Source organism: Coregonus clupeaformis, chromosome 11, assembly GCF_020615455.1.
Source record: "Coregonus clupeaformis isolate EN_2021a chromosome 11, ASM2061545v1, whole genome shotgun sequence".
NCBI lineage: Eukaryota > Metazoa > Chordata > Actinopteri > Salmoniformes > Salmonidae > Coregonus > Coregonus clupeaformis.
The window spans coordinates 6,477,894-6,496,832 of NC_059202.1; the positions used below are offsets into that span (position 1 = coordinate 6,477,894).

The window sequence follows — 18,939 nt, forward strand, 5'->3', positions numbered from 1 at the left end:
AACTCGTCAGTCTATTCTTGTTCTGAGAAATGAAGGCTGTTCCATGTGAGAAATTGCCAAGAAACTGAAGATCTCGTACAACGCTGTGTACTACTCCCTTCACAGAACAGCGCAAACTGGCTCTAACCAGAATAGAAAGAGGAGTGGGAGGCCCCAGTGCACAACTGAGCAAGAGGATCTAGTTTGAGAAACAGGCGCCTCACAGGTCCTCAACTGGCAGCTTCATTAAATAGTACCCGCAAAACACCAGTCTCAACAGTGAAGAAGCGACTCCGGGATGCTCACCTTCTAGGCAGAGTTGCAAAGAAAAAGCCATATCTCAGACTGCCCATCTTAATCTTCTCTTTTTATTGGCCTCTCTGAGATATGGCTTTTTCTTTGCAACAAAAATAAAGTGGTGATCCTAACTGACATAATACAGGGAATTTTTACTAGGATTAAATGTCAGGAATTGTGAAAAACTGAGTTTAAATGTATTTGGCTTCCGACTTCAACTGTATATAAACTCTGCAAAAAAAGAAACGTCCCTTTTTCAGGACCCTGTCTTTCAAAGATAATTTGTAAAGTAACTTGTAACTTCACAGATCTTCATTGTAAAGGGTTTAAACACTGTTTCCCATGCTTGTTCAATGATCCATAAACAATTAATGAACATGCACCTGTGGAACGGTCGTTAAGACACTAACAGCTTACAGACGGTAGGCAATTAAGGTCACAGTTATTAAAACTTATGACACTAAAGAGGGCTTTCTACTGACTCTGAAAAACCCCAAAAGAAAGATGCCCAGGGTCCCTGCTCATCTGCGTGAACGTGCCTTAGGCATGCTGCAAGGAGGCACGAGGACTGCAGATGTGGCCAGGGCAATAAATTGCAATGTCCATACTGTGAGACGCCTAAGACAGTGCCACAGGGAGACAGAACAGACAGCTGATCATCCTCGCAGTGGCAGACCACGTGTAGCAACACCTGTACAGGATCGGTACATCCGAACATCACACCTGCGAGACAGGTACAGGATGACAACAACAACTGCCTGAGTTACACCAGGAACGCACAATCCCTCCATCAGTGCTCTGACTGTCCGCAATGGGCTGAGAGAGGCTGGACTGAGGGCTAGTAGGCCTGTTGTAAGGCAGGTCCTCACCAGACATCACCGGCAACAACGTCGCCTATGGGCACAAACCCACCGTCGCTGGACCAGACAGGATTGGCAAAAAGTGCTCTTCACTGACGAGTCACGGTTTTGTCTCACCAGGGGTGATGGTCGGATTCTATCGTCGAAGGAAAGAGTGTTACACCGAGGCCTGTACTCTGGAGCAGGATCAATTTGGAGGTGGAGGGTCCGTCATGGTCTGAGGGCGGTGTGTCACAGCATCATCGGACTGAGCTTGTTCTCATTGCAGGCAATCTCAACGCTGTGCGTTACAGGGAAGACATCCTCCTCCCTCATGTGGTACCCTTCCTGCAGGCTCATCCTGACATGACCCTCCAGCATGACAATGCCACCAGCCATACTGCTCGTTCTGTGCGTGATTTCCTGCAAGACAGGAATGTCAGTGTTCTGCCATGGCCAGCGAAGAGCCCGGATCTCAATCCCATTGAGCACGTCTGGGACCTGTTGGATCAGAGGGTGATGACTAGGGCCATTCCCCCCCAAAAAATCTGCGAACTTGCAGGTGCCTTGGTGGAAGAGTGGGGTAACATCTCACAGCAAGAACTGGCAAATCTGGTGCAGTCCATGAGGAGGAGATCCACTGCAGTACTTAATGCAGCTGGTGGCCACACCAGATACTGACTGTTACTTTTGATTTTGACCCCCCCCCTTTGTTCAGGGACACATTATTCAATTTCTGTTAGTCACATGTCTATGGAACTTGTTCAGTTTAGGTCTCAGTTGTTGAATCTTGTTATGTTCATACAAATATTTACACATGCTGAAAATAAATGCAGTTGACAGTGAGAGGACGTTTATTTTTTTGCTGAGTTACAGTGGGGAAAAAAGTATTTAGTCAGCCAACAATTGTGCAAGTGATGAACATGCACCTGTGCAAGTCAAAAAGATGAGAGAGGCCTGTAATGTTCATCATAGGTACACGTCAAGTATGACAGACAAATTGAGGGAAAAAAATCCAGAAAATCACATTGTGGGATTTTTAATGAATTTATTTGCAAATTATGGTGGAAAATAAGTATTTGGTCACCTACAAACAAGCAAGATTTCTGGCTCTCACAGAGCTGTAACTTCTTCTTTAAGAGGCTCCTCTGTCCTCCACTCGTTACCTGTATTAATGGCACCTGTTTGAACTTGTTATCAGTATAAAAGACACCTGTCCACAACCTCAAACAGTCACACTCCAAACTGCACTATGGCCAAGACCAAAGAGCTGTCAAAGGACACCAGAAACAAAATTGTAGACCTGCACCAGGCTGGGAAGAGACTGAATCTGCAATAGGTAAGCAGCTTGGTTTGAAGAAATCAACTGTGGGAGCAATTATTAGGAAATGGAAGACATACAAGACCACTGATAATCTCCCTCGATCTGGGGCTCCACGCAAGATCTCACCCCGTGGGGTCAAAATGATCACAAGAACGGTGAGCAAAAATCCCAGAACCTAGTGAATGACCTGCAGAGAGCTGGGACCAAAGTAACAAAGCCTACCATCAGTAACACACTACGCCGCCAGGGACTCAAATCCTGCAGTGCCAGACGTGTCCCCCTGCTTAAGCCAGTACATGTCCAGGCCCGTCTGAAGTTTGCTAGAGTGCATTTGGATGATCCAGAAGAGGATTGGGAGAATGTCATATGGTCAGATGAAACCAAAATATAACTTTTTGGTAAAAACTCAACTCGTCGTGTTTGGAGGACAAAGAATGCTGAGTTGCATCCAAAGAACACCATACCTACTGTGAAGCATGGGGGTGGAAACATCATGCTTTGGGGCTGTTTTTCTGCAAAGGGACCAGGACGACTGATCCGTGTAAAGGAAAGAATGAATGGGGCCATGTATCGTGAGATTTTGAGTGAAAACCTCCTTCCATCAGCAAGGGCATTGAAGATGAAACGTGGCTGGGTCTTTCAGCATGACAATGATCCCAAACACACCGCCCGGGCAACGAAGGAGTGGCTTCGTAAGAAGCATTTCAAGGTCCTGGAGTGGCCTAGCCAGTCTCCAGATCTCAACCCCATAGAAAGTCTTTGGAGGGAGTTGAAAGTCCGTGTTGCCCAGCGACAGCCCCAAAACATCACTGCTCTAGAGGAGATCTGCATGGAGGAATGGGCCAAAATACCAGCAACAGTGTGTGAAAACCTTGTGAAGACTTACAGAAAACGTTTGACCGGTGTCATTGCCAACAAAGGGTATATAACAAAGTATTGAGAAACTTTTGTTATTGACCAAATACTTATTTTCCACCATAATTTGCAAATAAATTCATTAAAAATCCTACAATGTGATTTTCTGGATTACGTTTCTCATTTTGTCTGTCATAGTTGACGTGTACCTATGATGAAAATTACAGGCGCCTCTCATCTTTTTAAGTGGGAGAACTTGCACAATTGGTGGCTGACTAAATACTTTTTTCCCCCACTGTATATATATATATATATATATAACACACACACAGTACCAGTCAAAAGTTTGGACACCTACTTATTCCAGGGTTTTTCTTAATTTTTAAAATGTTCTACATTGTAGAAAAATAGTGAAGACATCTAAACTATGAAATAACACATATGGAATCATGTAGTAACCAATAAAGTGTTAAACAAATCAAAATATATTTTATATTTGAGATTTTTCAAATAGCCACCCTTTGCCTCGATGACAGCTTTGCACACTCTTGGTATTCTCTCAACCAGCTTCACCTGGAATGCTTTTCCAACAGTCTTGAAGGAGTTCCCACATATGCTGAGCACTTCTTGGCTGCTTTTCCTTCACACTGCGGTCCAACTCATCCCAAACCAACTCAGTTGGGTTGAGGTCGGGGATTGTGGAGGCCAGGTCATCTGATGCAGCACTCCATCACTCTCCTTCTTGGTAAAATAGCCCTTACACAGCCTGGAGGTGTGTTGGGTCATTGTCCTGTTGAAAAACAAATGATAGTCCCACTAAGCGCAAACCAGATGGGATGGCGTATCGCTGCAGAATGCTGTGGTAGCCTGGCTGGTTAAGTGTGCCTTGAATTCTAAATAAATCAGACTGTGTCACCAGCAAAGCACCCCCACACCATAACACCACCTCCTCCATGCTTTACAGTGGGAACTACACATGCGGAGATCAGCCGTTCACCCACACCGCGTCTCACAAAGACACAGCAGTTGGAACCAAAAATCTCAAATTTGGACTCCAGACCAAAGGACACATTTCCACTGGTCTAATGTCCATTGCTCGTGTTTCTTGGCCCAAGCAGGTCTCTTCTTCTTTTTGGTGTCTTTTAGTAGTGGTTTCTTTGCAGCAATTCGACCATGAAAGCCTGATTCACACAGTCCCCTCTGAACAGTTGATGTTGATGTCTGTTACTTGAACTGTGTGAAGCATTTATTTGCGCTGCAATTTCTGAGGCTGGTAACTCTAATGAACTTATCCTCTACAGCAGAGGTAACTCTGGGTCTTCCATTCCTGTGGCGGTCCTCATGAGAGCCAGTTTTGTCATAGCGCTTGATGGTTTTTGCTACTGCACTTGAAGGAACTTTCAAAGTTCTTGACATTTTCCGTATTGACTGACCTTGAAGTCTTAAAGTAATGATGGACTGTCGTTTCTCTTTGATTATTTGAGCTGTTCTTGCCATAATATGGACTTGGTCTCTTATCAAATTGGGGTATCTTCTGTGTACCCCCTACCTTGTTACAACAGAACTGATTGGTTCAAACGCATTAAGAAGGAAAGAAATTCCACATATTAACTTTTAATAAGGCATACCTGTTAATTGAAATGCATTCCATGTGACTACCTCATGAAGCTGGTTGAGAGAATGCCAAGAGTGTGCAAAGCTGTCATCTAGGCAAACGGTGGCTATTTGAAGAATTTCAAATATACAATTATATTTTTGATGTGTTTAACACTTTTTTGGTTACTGCATGATTCCATATGTGTTATTTCATAGTTTTGATGTCTTCACTATTATTCTACAATGTAGAAAATAGTAAAAAATAAAGATAAACCCTTGAATGAGTAGGTGTTTAAAACGTTTGACTGTGTTTGTGTGTGTGTGTGTATGTATGTGTGTATATATATATATATATATATGTTGTGATGTCACGAGAGGCTGTGTCCTGGAGGGACGTTACATCCCCCTGAGGTGGCTGCAAACCCAGACAGCTATGGCTCCATCTGCTGGTATGGTCGGGAACTCCACCCCTCCATGGCCAATCTTCCCACGCAGCTGAAACAAATGAGGAGCTGATGAGCTGAAGGTTTGGGAAGTGAAGAGACACAGTCTCCAACCTGGGCTCTCTGGAGGACAAGAGTGCTGCACGTCCACTTCCATGAGGAATATAAGGATTTGGAGATACTTACCTTTGGGAAATACTCACCTTTGGATATATGCACCTGTGGAAATACGGGAGAGACATTTGGAAGGACTTTTTGCTGGGTTGGCCACTAGCTGCAACGTGGACTACAGTAAGGCTGGGGAAAAGTTATCTGAGCGAGTGAGAATTATGATTTTGGATGTGGAAGAGACATCCCTGAACTGTTAACCCTTAAAGAGCCACAAGAGAACAGAATTTTGTTATATTTTCGTTAATTTCCCAAGACCTATAATAAAATCCTTGTTTTGTTTGAACCTTGTCTCCTTGCACTACTTGAGCAATCCCGCTGAAAGCTGTGTAGCCTCTCGTGACGTCACAGATGGTGGAGAATACGGGCACGCTCAAGCGTTAATAGTGCATGTCAGAGGAGGATACCGAAGGTTTGATCACCCAGTTTTCCAAGTTGGCCGTAGGCTCCCCGCCGACTGAAATGGAGGACATATTGAAAGCCCTTGTTGCTGGCCAGCAAGCCCAGATGCAAGCAAACGTGGCTCTCTTGGAGGAGCAAAAGAAAGCCAACCTTCTGAAGGCAGAGGAATTGCAGTTGCAGAGACAGAGGGTTGTCCAAAATACCCGCCCAATAAAGGCAAGTGACTTTATATCTAAGATGGGAGCTACCGATGACATTGAGGCATACCTGCATGCATTTGAGGCCACGGCCACTAGGGAAGCCTGGCCCAAGCAACAGTGGGTTGGTCTGTTAGCCCCCTTTCTAACCGGGGAATCGCTGAATGCTGTCCGGGACCTGGGCCCTGACCAGGTTACTGACTATGATGCCCTGAAGTCTGAGATCCTCAGCAGATATGGACTCACAAAGTTTGGTATGGCCCAGCGCTTTCACGGCTGGACCTTCCAACCAGACCAACCTCCTCGGGCGCAGATGCATGAACTTGTCCGAATCGCAAGGAAATGGCTGGATCCGCAGAGGAATACAGCAGCGGCGGTGGTGGAGGCCGTTGTGGTGGATCGTTACCTACGCGCCCTGCCTTATGAGGCAAAACGGTTCATCAGTCAACAGGCCTTGACCACGGCTGATCTGACCGTGGAAGCTGTGGAAAAGTACCAGGCCACAGCGGAGATGCTGAATGCTTCCCGAAAAGACCCCAGGAGTGCGGCCCCACCACAAATGGGAAGAACCCGTCCAAAGGACCCCAAGGTCTCGAACCCAGCCACGTCAGGACTTATCCCGGCTCCAGGGGGAGCCAGAAACCAGGCGGGTCCAAGAAGAGTACACCAGGAGGGGGAAACTCGACAGTGTTACCGGTGTGGGGAGATGGGACATATCTCCTGGCAGTGTGGGAAACCAGCCGATGAACCTATGCCCACTGCGGAGTCCTCCAGCTCAGCACCCACACACCGTTTTGCCTCGCTCTTGGGAGTCGTAGATGGCGGCCCAGATCGACCCCCCCACCTGCCCGGTAACTGTGAATCACCATGATGTGGAGGCCTTACTGGATTCTGGTAGCCGGGCCACCCTGGTGCGTAAGGATTTGGTGGGCCCAACGTGTCTGACCCCGGGGAAAGTCCTCCCAGTTTCCTGTGTCCATGGGGACACCAGAGAATACCCCATTACTGAACTTACAATGACCAGCACCCGGGGAACCATACACACGACGGCGGGGGGTGGTTGATTCCCTCCCCGTCCCTGTCCTAATTGGACGAGACTGCCCAGCCTTTTACCCACTCTGGAGAGAGTCTCAGGAGAGGATAACCCGAGTACCTCGGAAACGGAGAGGCAAGACTCATCCTGGGAAGGCTCCGGTGCAATCCTCCGAATTACTCACTCCCGCCCGGGCTCTGATAGGGATGGCAGGTGCCCAGACCGACACAGAGACAGAGCTACAGAATCTGGACAAAGAACTGTCTGGTCTGAAGGGGACCGCTGAGAGGTATCGTTTGTTAAAGCAACAGTTAGACATGAAGACAGAAGAGTTAGATATCCTCCAGGCTAAACTCCAACAGAGCTCCTTCCATAAGCAACAGGAGGAGCTGGAGATGCTGCGCAGGACCATCGAGGAGTGTGAGGAGACCCTGCGCAGTAGTAAGGAGGTCCAGAAGAAGGCAGAGGAGAAGTACAAGGTGTTGGAGAACAAGATGAAGAATGCGGAGGCAGAGAGAGAGAAGGAACTGAAAGCTGCTCAACAGAAGCTAAACTCTGCTAAAACCAAGGCTGATGCGTTCAGTAAGAAACTCAAGGAGAGACAACAGGAGGCTGAGTCCCTGGTCCTAGAGTTGGAGGAGTTGAAGAGAGAGCAGGCTGGCAAGCACCACGGCAATGCGGACGCCCTCTCCCGGCGTGATGCCTTCTTCGCTGCCTTTACCCCGACGAGGACGTCGGTCCCGAGGAGGGGGATGTGTGATGTCACGAGAGGCTGTGTCCTGGAGGGACGTTACATCCCCCTGAGGTGGCTGCAAACCCAGACAGCTATGGCTCCATCTGCTGGTATGGTCGGGAACTCCACCCCTCTATGGCCAATCTTCCCACGCAGCTGAAACAAATGAGGAGCTGATGAGCTGAAGGTTTGGGAAGTGAAGAGACACAGTCTCCAACCTGGGCTCTCTGGAGGACAAGAGTGCTGCACGTCCACTTCCATGAGGAATATAAGGATTTGGAGATACTTACCTTTGGGAAATACTCACCTTTGGATATATGCACCTGTGGAAATACGGGAGAGACATTTGGAAGGACTTTTTGCTGGGTTGGCCACTAGCTGCAACGTGGACTACAGTAAGGCTGGGGAAAAGTTATCTGAGCGAGTGAGAATTATGATTTTGGATGTGGAAGAGACATCCCTGAACTGTTAACCCTTAAAGAGCCACAAGAGAACAGAATTTTGTTATATTTTCGTTAATTTCCCAAGACCTATAATAAAATCCTTGTTTTGTTTGAACCTTGTCTCCTTGCACTACTTGAGCAATCCCGCTGAAAGCTGTGTAGCCTCTCGTGACGTCACAATGTGTATATGTATATACAGTGGGGAGAAAAAGTATTTGATACACTGCCGATTTTGCAGGTTTTCCTACTTACAAAGCATGTAGAGGTCTGTCATTTTTATCATAGGTACACTTCAACTGTGAGAAACGGAATATAAAACAAAAATCCTGAAAATCACATTGTATGATTTTTAAGTAATTCATTTGCATTTTATTGCATGACATAAGTATTTGATACATCAGAAAAGCAGAACTTAATATTTGGTACAGAAACCTTTGTTTGCAATTACAGAGATCATATGTTTCCTGTAGGTCTTGACCAGGTTTGCACACACTGCAGCAGGGATTTTGGCCCACTCCTCCATACAGACCTTCTCCAGATCCTTCAGGTTTCGGGGCTGTCGCTGGGCAATACGGACTTTCAGCTCCCTCCAAAGATTTTCTATTGGGTTCAGGTCTGGAGACTGGCTAGGCCACTCCAGGACCTTGAGATGCTTCTTACGGATCCACTCCTTAGTTGCCCTGGCTGTGTGTGTCGGGTCGTTGTCATGCTGAAAGACCCAGCCACGACCCATCTTCAATGCTCTTACTGAGGGAAGGAGGTTGTTGGCCAAGATCTCGCGAAAATGGCCCCATCCATCCTCCCCTCAATACGGTGCAGTCGTCCTGTCCCCTTTGCAGAAAAGCATCCCCAAAGAATGATGTTTCCACCTCCATGCTTCACGGTTGGGATGGTGTTCTTGGGGTTGTACTCATCCTTCTTCTTCCTCCAAACACGGTGAGTGGAGTTTAGACCAAAAAGCTAAATGTGTCTCATCAGACCACATGACCTTCTCCCTTTCCTCCTCTGGATCATCCAGATGGTCATTGGCAAACTTCAGACGGGCCTGGAAATGCTCTGGCTTGAGCAGTGGGACCTTGCGCGCACTGCAGGATTTTAATCCATGACGGCGTAGTGTGTTACTGATGGTTTTCTTTGAGACTGTGGTCCCAGCTCTCTTCAGGTCATTGACCAGGTCCTGCCGTGTAGTTCTGGGCTGATCCCTCACCTTCCTCATGATCATTGATGCCCCACGAGGTGAGATCTTGCATGGAGCCCCAGACCGAGGGTGATTGACCGTCATCTTGAACTTCTTCCGTTTTCTAATAATTGCGCCAACAGTTGTTGCCTTCTCACCAAGCTGCTTGCCTATTGTCCTGTAGCCCATCCCAGCCTTGTGCAGGTCTACAATTTTATCCCTGATGTCCTTACACAGCTCTCTGGTCATGGCCATTGTGGAGAGGTTGGAGTCTGTTTGATTGAGTGTGTGGACAGGTGTCTTTTATACAGGTAATGAGTTTAAACAGGTGCAGTTAATACAGGTAATGAGTGGAGAATAGGAGGGCTTCTTAAAGAAAAACTAACAGGTCTGTGAGAGCCGAAATTCTTACTGGTTGGTAGGTGATCAAATACTTGCAAAAATGCAAATTATTACTTAAAAATCATACAATGTGATTTTCTGGATTTTTGTTTTAGATTCCATCTCTCACAGTTGAAGTGTACCTATGATAAAAAATTACATACCTCTACATGCTTTGTAAGTAGGAAAACCTGCAAAATCTGCAGTGTATCAAATACTTGTTCTCCCCACTGTATATGTGTACATATATTATATAATCTTATTTTTTATTTTTTTTAACCTTTATTTTAGCAGAATCCCATTGAGACCAAGGCCTCTTTTCCAAGGGAGCCCTACATGAACACAATTGGTCAAATATACAACATTTAAACACACAACATTTAAACACAACGTAATTAGAACATACAATACTACAAGCAATTTTAAGAAACAAACACATTCTTCAACAATGAGGTTCTCCATTGACAACTTGAACTGCCCAACAGGCACCAGAGCATCAAGGTGCAGAGAGCTCTGCAGATCATTCCATACACGGGGGCACAAAAAAACTGAATGCAGATTTACTTAATTCTGTAGTGATCAACGGGACCTCTAGCCTTAGCCATCTCTGTGATCGGGTCTGATAGAAGCTATAGAAACCCAACACAGCCTGCCTGTCCTTGTGGACTGTGACGGTCAAAAGCTCTTTGGCCATTCTGTCGGCATGGGGTCATTCTCTAACGGTCACCCGATGGTGACCTGTCTTTCACGGCCAGCATGCCTGCCTGGTATCTATCTGGACATATTCACAGTTCTAAAGCTGCTGGATGCAGGTTCTGGCGTTACAGAGCAGGCGTCTGGGTTGTATGTGTGTAATGCGTGTGTGAATGCGTTCGCAGCATTATTGTTTGTTTTTGAGTGTGTGTGAGTGAGCACACAGCCGTGGCGTCCTCCAGCTCCTGTCCACAGCCCTGGCTGTGACAGCCATTTCGTGGGCCGCTGACGGGAGGCAGGCGCTCACCTTGAGGCGGGATGAAGCCACTTGATTGACGACCTGCTGCGCTGCAGGATTGTCGACCTCTTTAAGTGGCGACACCAGAGGCAGTCTATCTCCTGTGTGGGATTAAGTGCTGTGGGTAATGCACAGAGCAGAGGCAGGGCAGAGGAGCCCCGGGACACGCCGGTGCAGAGAGAGAAGACTGGGGGATGGGAGCTGTAGCACATTCAGCACTTTGACAGCTGCCTTGCTCTATCTCACACGTCCTCATGCTGCTAGCAGGTAAAACTCTACAAGGGGGAAAGGGTCTCGTGGTGTTCACAGGCCCCATCCTGACTGGAAGCATTTACATTTTAGTCTTTTAGCAGACACTCTTCTCCAGCGTGACTTACAGTTAGTGCATTCATCTTAAGATAACTAGGTGACAGAACCACATCACAGTCGTAGTAACTACATTTTCCCTCAAAGAATATAAAATATAACAAATAACACAACAGAAACAAAAGGCACAGGAGGTGGTGCAGCCCAGGAGGCAGGCGTCCATCTTGTTTCCCATAACTTCCAACGTACCAGACTCCATTACCCCCATGCTCCTGGAAACAACCATACCTTTGGACTGCATTCCCTGACATAGATAGAGATACTGCCTGGCCCAGAGGGTTCCGTTCTGACTGCAGCTTCCTTCTGTTGTTATATTTTTTTCATGTTGTAGTCTGTGTAAAGGTTTGTATTCTGCAACCAATTCTGATGCTCATATTCAGTCATGTAACATTCTTACTAATTGCTACATTTATAGACTATATGCTATTTCATCAAGTGGCAATGCTGTGGTCCGTTTGCAAATAGAAGCACACACACACGTAACAGCCCACCCCCACTCCCCCAGCTTTTAGTGGCAATCGTTACGTGTGATTATTAATGTCACAGGAAGCATGGAGGGGTTTGATTTGTTTGGTTGGTCAGTGACCCACTGGGAGAGGGCTAGCAGGGTGGGTGGGATTTAAAGGGGGGTAGTCGGGGGAGGAGGAGCAGAGCCTGGATCACCCCTTCTCTCCTCACAGCTCTGCTGGAAGAGCACAGAGGATTCCCCGGGGCATGCTTGGGTATTGGCTCCCGTGGATGCGTTACTTGATCAATGCGACTGCGTGTGATTTTAACAAGTGTGAATAACGAAACCACTTATTTGTGTTTTAATCTTGATTATTTTGCCTCTGCAGGAGAATGAGCGGAAGCAGAGGCTGATGGACCCCACGCTAGTACGCAGCTCTTACCGGCTCTCTGAGAAACGCATGAGCCAAGAGGAGGAGGTGAGACCAGCTGCGCGTGTGTGTATAATTTATTGTTCTTAGTGTATGTCCTGTCTCCTGTGAGACCCAGTGGACTGATGGTTTCCTGCGTGTGTGTGTCCAGGCCTTAGCCAATGTGGAGCAGCAGAAACAGAGGGATGAGGACATGGACAGGCAGGCCCTGCTGATGGAGCAGAGACGAGAGGAGGAGATGCTGCTGCAGGAGGAGCGTCAGAGAGAGGAGCTGGAGAGACTCCAAGCTGTGGAGGGTGAGTAGTGGAGCTAGGTTAGGGGGCAGGGTAGGGCTCAGGGTGGATTCTGAAAGACTGCCAAACCCGCACCCCGCACACACCTCTGCATTTGTATTGTCGGTACCATTGAATGATCTATTGCCCTGGTTGTGAATTATATATTGCAATATATTGCACCGTATTGGGCTGCGAGTAAGTGGGAATGTTTAGCCCTTTGAATCACAGGAGTCCTTCTGATGTCACCTGCCAAGGGTTAATTAACTGGTGAAGGACCCTCATTAATGTATTATAGATGAACAGCAGGACCGGGCTGGGCTGCCTGGTCTCTGGTGGATCGGAGCACGTGGAATCCAACCCTCCACCCTCCAACATATTTTAATCCGCTCAGCAGGGGGGCGGCAGCCCGAAGCCTTTCAGGTTGAGAGATAAAGCAATATGTGTTCCTTTTTGTTCTCGCTTTTTTGATCAGCTAAGCCTGCAAAAGGATGGTCAATGAATCACTCATCTTCTCTGAACTCCTTCAGTCTCTCAAGTTGTTCGGCCTGGTTTTTATTGACTATGCGCACCAGCAGGCGGCCGGATGGCCAACAGGTGCCCTTGAAACTGTAATAAGAGACTTGTTGTTGTGTGTAATTAACTGTGGTTCCTATGTTCTGTTGTTTCCCTCAGAGCGAGCGCGGCGGCGGAAGCTGCGTGAGGAGAAGGCCTGGTTGATATCCCAGGGAAAGGACCTGCCCCCCGAACTGCTGCACCTGGAGCCCCACTCACCCATCCGACGCGCCCGCAGGACGAAAGAGTTGTAAGAGCCACACACTACTACTCAACACTAGAGTACTGATAATTTATGGAGAGTGAAATATTATATATATATATATATATATATATATATATTTTTTTTTTTACTATTTAAAGTTCACAGATGTGGCAGACATAAATAATATAATAAAATATAAAACAAAAGAAACAACAAATTTGCAGCAGCACTATCTGTGATCATGTTAGCTATTTCAGCTTTAGCTGAGACAACGAGCAAATAATTAGTTTTATAGCACCATACACAACATGTGTATACACACACATTTCCTTAATCACCCCATTCACTCTGTCAAATTTGAAATCTAGTTGAGTAGTGGAGACCAGAGTCTGTCAAACCTCGGCTGTCTCTTGCGGAGGTCATAAGTGAGCTTTTCAAGAGGAAGAAAGTCAACAATCTGGTCAATCCACATTTTAAATGTAGGAGAAGAATTAGAAGCCCACAGTAGGAGAATACATTTTTTTTAGCGAAGTATGATAGTCATAAACACATTTTCTCTGTCTGGATCAAGAACAAAGTCCTGCTGGGCATTAAGAAGGTAGAGACACAGGGTCATATCAAACTGTACATCTAATATTTTCTGTGCAGCAGTATTTATAGATTGCCAAAATCTGGTAATCTCTTTACAACTCCAAAATACATGCATATAGAGGTACATGATCCCTAGAGTATGTCAAAGATTAAAGTTGGCATACTTTGGCAAGTCTGGGTTGCATACTATAGGCGAGTGAGAGCATATCTGTGAGGAAATGCCAAGGTATTTCTTACAGTCATTCTGTGCTAGTAGGGTGTTGTAAATCACAAGGGCTTTGGGTATGTTGCCCACTTCACTAAAGTTATTAATTAATATAATTGAGCTTAGAGGCCCAATCCTGTGGTTCATTGCCCCTATCTGAATCCACGTTGAGTCTTGTCTGTTTGTGATTCATGTTAACATGTTGCGGATTTGGGCAGCCCAGTAGTACAATTGAAAGCAGGGAAGAGCAAGATCACCCTTAGATTCAGGTTTTGATAGAGTGGCGAACTTGATCCTAGGTTTTTTATTGCCCCATATACATTTTGTGATGTTTTGGTTGGTTGTTTTAAAAAAAGAAACTGGGAGATCGCATGGGAGCATCTGAAATAAATAGTTAAATCTAGGGAGGATAACATTGATTCTTCCGACTAAGCTAATTGGGAGATAATTCTGATCCAGGAGTGGGAGATCATTTTCCTTGAAAAGGCAATTCAGATCGGGTGTTACAAAGATTCCAAGGTATTGAAACTCCAGTGTCTTACATTGGAACGGGCAGAGTGTCTTCATAGATCTGGTGAGTGGAAGATTGAGGGGGCAAACAATGGATTTGTTAAAATGTATCTTATATCCTGAAAACTTGCCATACTGAGCAATTGTGTCTAAAATGAGAAGGATTTCTCAGGGTTGGATATGTAGAGCAAGACATCATCCGTGTAGAGCGAAATCTTGTGCTGAAGGCCGCCTGCAGAAACCCCCATAATACTTGGATTGCTCCTTATCAATTCTGCCAAAGGCGCCGCCCCCAACAAGTAGAGCAGGGGGGACAGCGAGCATCCTTGTCTTGTGCCACGTCCCAAAGGGAATCTGTCAGAGTTCAGACCGTTAGTAGACACCATGCCATTTGGATGAGAATATAGGGACTTAATCAATTTAATAAAGTTTTGGTCCATATTGAACTTTTCTAAGACTGAGAACAGAAAGATCCACTCCATCCAGTCGAACGCTTTCTCAGCATCCAGTAAAGCCAGCAGGACAGGGGTCTTCTGTGCATTTACTTGATCTATAATATAAAAAATACAGCGAATGTTATCAGAAGAGTACCTGTCTCTAATAAATCCAGTTTGGTCTGCTATTATTATTTTGGGAAGAAGTGTGTTTAGTCTTTTGGCGAGCAATTTGGTCATGATTTTGTAGTCTAAATCCAACAAGCTTATGGGCCGGAAGGATGAGCAGGATAGAGGGTCCTTTTTTGAGCAACACTGTAATGCGGGTTGTGTACATAGCAAAAATTATCCAGCAATGGCATGAAAATAGGTTTAAGCTGGAGCCAAAAAGCTTTGTAGAACTCTCTGGGAAATCCATCTGGGCCTGGGGACTTGTTAGGTGGCATGGAGATAATTGCCTCTAGGACCTCCTCGGGAGTGGAGGGGGAGTTGAGATCTTCTTGGTCGGTCTGATCGTTTTGGTAGTGAGATTCCCTCTAGGAAGGAATGGGGTTCTACATCTGTATGTTTTCTCTCAGAAGTATACAATTTGCAGTAAAAGTTAAATTGATCTTATTTGGATCATATGTCACTTCATCTGCTGTTCGGATGGCCATGATTGTACGCTCTGACTGCTCTTTTTTCGATTGGTATGCAAGCAATCTGCTAGGCCTATTGCTATACTCATGGTATTTCTGTTTAGTAAAGATTTTTCTTGAGTATAGTCTAAGTTTAGTTTGGCTTTGGCTGCTTTAAGTTGACTCCAGGAGGTGCTCTCTGGGGATTGTTTATGTACTTTTTCGCAGCGTTAAAGCTCCCTCTCAAGATCTAACCTGTGTGTTTCCGTAGCTTTTTTCTTAGAGGAAGCATATGCAATTAGATGACCTCTTAGTGTGGTTTTGGCAGAGTCCCATATTATGGCCTGAGGAACAGGAGAGTCTTTGTTGCTTTGTGTGTAGTTGTCTAGCCATGTAGTGACCAATGTATGGAATGCTTTGTTTGATAACATGGAGGTGTTGAATTTCCAGCTCTTTGACCTGGGAATGTTTTTACAGAGGGCAAAGCAGAGGCGGACAAAGGCGTGATCTGAAAGTGCAATGGGTCCGATTGTACAAGTGGCAGAATTTATGAAAATCTTTAGGATAAAAATGTAATCTATACGAGAGTAGGTGTTATGGACATTGGAGTAGTATTTATAATCCATAGATGAGCCATTAGTCTCTCTCCAGGTATCTATCAGTCATAGCTCTTTAGTAAGAGAGTTCAACATCTTTGCCGATCTAGGGTTTGGGGTGGGGACTTCAGGTGATTTGTCCAGAGTTAAGTTGAGGGTACAATTAAAATCTCCAGCCAGCACTCCAAAGGAAACAATTCTCATTGAACAGGGCTATCATTTTCGCCATGAAAGCAGGAGTATCTGTTTTAGGAGCATATACAGTGCCTTCGGAAAGTATTCGACCCCTTGACTTTTTCCACATTTTGTTAGGTTACAGCCTTATTCTAAAATTGATTAAACAATTTTTTCCCCCTTATCAATCTACACACTACCCCATAATGACAAAGCAAAAACAGGTTTTTAGAAATGTTTGTTAATTTATAACAAATAAAAAAACGGAAATATCACATTTACATAAGTATTCAGACCCATTACTCAGTACTTTGTTGAAGCACCTTTGGCTGTGATTACAGCCTCGAGTCTTCTTGGGTATAACGCTACAAGCTTGGGTATAACGCTACAAGCTTGGCACACCTGTATTTGGGGAGTTTCTCCCATTCTTTTCTGCAGATCCTCTCAAGCTCTGTCAGGTTGGATGGGGAGCGTCGCTGCACAGCTATTTTCAGGTCTCTCCGGAAATGTTCGATCGGGTTCAAGTCCGGGCTCTGGCTGGGCCACTCAAGGACATTCAGAGACTTGTCCCGAAGCCACTCCTGCGTTGTCTTGGCTGTGTGTTTAGGGTCGTCGTCCTGTTGGAAGGTGAACCTTTGCCGCAGTCTGAGGTCCTGAGCGCTCTGGAGCAGGTTTTCATCAAGGATGTCTCTGTAGTTTGCTCCGTTCATCTTTGCCTCGATCCTGACTAGTCTCCCAGTCCCTGCCGCTGGAAAACCTCCCCACAGCATGATGCTGCCACCACCATGCTTCACCGTAGGGATGGTGCCAGGTTTCTTCCAGACGTGACACTTGGCATTCAGGCCAAAGAGTTCAATCTTGGTTTCATCAGACCAGAGATTATTGTTTCTCATGGTCGGAGAGTCTTTAGGTGCCTTTTGGCAAACTCCAAGCGGGTTGTCATTTGCCTTTTACTGGAGTGGCTTCCGTCTGGCTACTCTACCTAAAGACCTGATTTAGTGGAGTGCTGCAGAGATGGTTGTCCTTCTGGAAGGTTCTCCCATCTCCACAGAGGAACTCTGGAGCTCTGTCAGAGTGACCATCGGGTTCTTGGTCACCTCCCTGACCAAGGCCCTTCTCCCCCGATTGCGCAGTTTGGCCGGGCGGCCAGCTCTAGGAAGAGTCTTGGTGCTTCCAAACTTCTTCCATTTAAGAATGATGGAGGCCACTGTGTTCTTTGGGACCTTCAATGCTGCAGACATTTTTTGGTACTCTTCCCCAGGTCTGTGCCTCGACACAATCCTGTCTCGGAGCTCTACGGACAATTCCTTTGACCTCATGGCATGGTTTTTGCTCTGACATGCACTGTCAACTATGGGACCTTCTATAGACAGGTGTGTGCCTTTCCAAATCATATCCAATCAATTTAATTTACCACAGGTGGACTCCAATCAAGTTGTAGAAACATCTCAAGGGTGATCAAGGAAAACATGATGCACCTGAGCTCAATTTCGAGTCTCATAGCAAAGGGTCCGAATACTTATGTAAATAAGGTTTTTCTTTTTTTGTAAACATTTCTAAAAACCTGTTTTCGCTTTGTTATTATGGGGTATTGTATGTAGATTGCTGAGGATTTGTATCTATTTAATCAATTTTATAATAAGGCTGTAATGTAACAAAATAAGGAAAAGGTGAAGGGGTCTGAATACTTTCCGAAGGCACTGTATATTTAAGATAGTAATTGGTTGCCCATACAGTGACCCAGTTATTAGAATAAATGAGTGAATTTGTTTTGAACATTTTCTCAATCTTTTATTGCAGCTATGAAATTGATGATGATTATACGGCGTTGTACAAAGGTAATGTATATGCCCTGTCATCTATGCAATCATCACTGTATAATATCTGTATGTGTAAAGCATATTGACCTGCAAATTGTTCTGGACAGTGAGACAAGATGTTTCCTCTGTTCTGACTCCAACTGCCTTGGTCCTCCTTTCTTTTTTCTCTCCCCACAGTGTTGGAGGCCCTGAGAGCCCACAAAGACGCCTGGCCCTTCTTGGAGCCTGTGGACGAGTCCTATGCCCCAAACTATAATGCGGTCATTCAGGTGAGCTCAGAGTGAAAAGGAAGGGTCCAAACTTTGTCAAATGACGGTTAGACGCCTCAGTTATACAAAAAAATGTCACAATGTAATTTGAGGTCGTCCATTCTACAAGTAGTCATTTATGTTTGCCCTGATTTTTCCTCAGACTCCGATGGACCTGTCCACCATCGAGACTAAGCTGAATGAAGGGGAGTACATCGCCAAGGAGGAGTTTGTGTCCGACGTGAAGCTCATGTTTGAAAACTGCATCGAGTACAATGGGGAAGACAGCGGTAAAGACATTTTAATTTTTATCTAAAACCTCATTTATTTTTTGTCAAATTTATGATGTCCTTAAAATGCGTCTAGCATGTGCAAATGGTTTGTGGGTTGACTTTGGACTTGATTTATGAATTTGAGATAGATAGGGATCAAGATCAATATGACTAAGTGCACATGGAGGAGGAGAGGAGGAGAGAATGGCTGCGTTGGGGGAGAGCTGAGCTGTAACGTGGCTCTGTGTGACAGTGATGAATGGGGAGTGATTGAGCTGTGCTCCAGTGCACCAGGCCCTGCAGTGTCCTGCCTGCCTGCCTGCCAGAGAGACATTCTA

General features: G+C 45.6%; 1 protein-coding gene across 1 annotated transcript in view; it reads left to right on the forward strand.

Moving 5' to 3' along the window:
- LOC121576952 (cat eye syndrome critical region protein 2) overlaps positions 1–18,939 on the forward strand; it is a 99,289-nt gene that overhangs the window by 64,517 nt on the left and 15,833 nt on the right. Inside the window, exons 8-13 of the mRNA XM_041890571.2 lie at positions 12,061–12,150; positions 12,254–12,398; positions 13,050–13,179; positions 18,062–18,099; positions 18,259–18,350; positions 18,493–18,619. Coding sequence (XP_041746505.2) covers positions 12,061–12,150; positions 12,254–12,398; positions 13,050–13,179; positions 18,062–18,099; positions 18,259–18,350; positions 18,493–18,619 — 622 coding nt within the window. The remainder of the gene's footprint in view (positions 1–12,060; positions 12,151–12,253; positions 12,399–13,049; positions 13,180–18,061; positions 18,100–18,258; positions 18,351–18,492; positions 18,620–18,939) is intronic.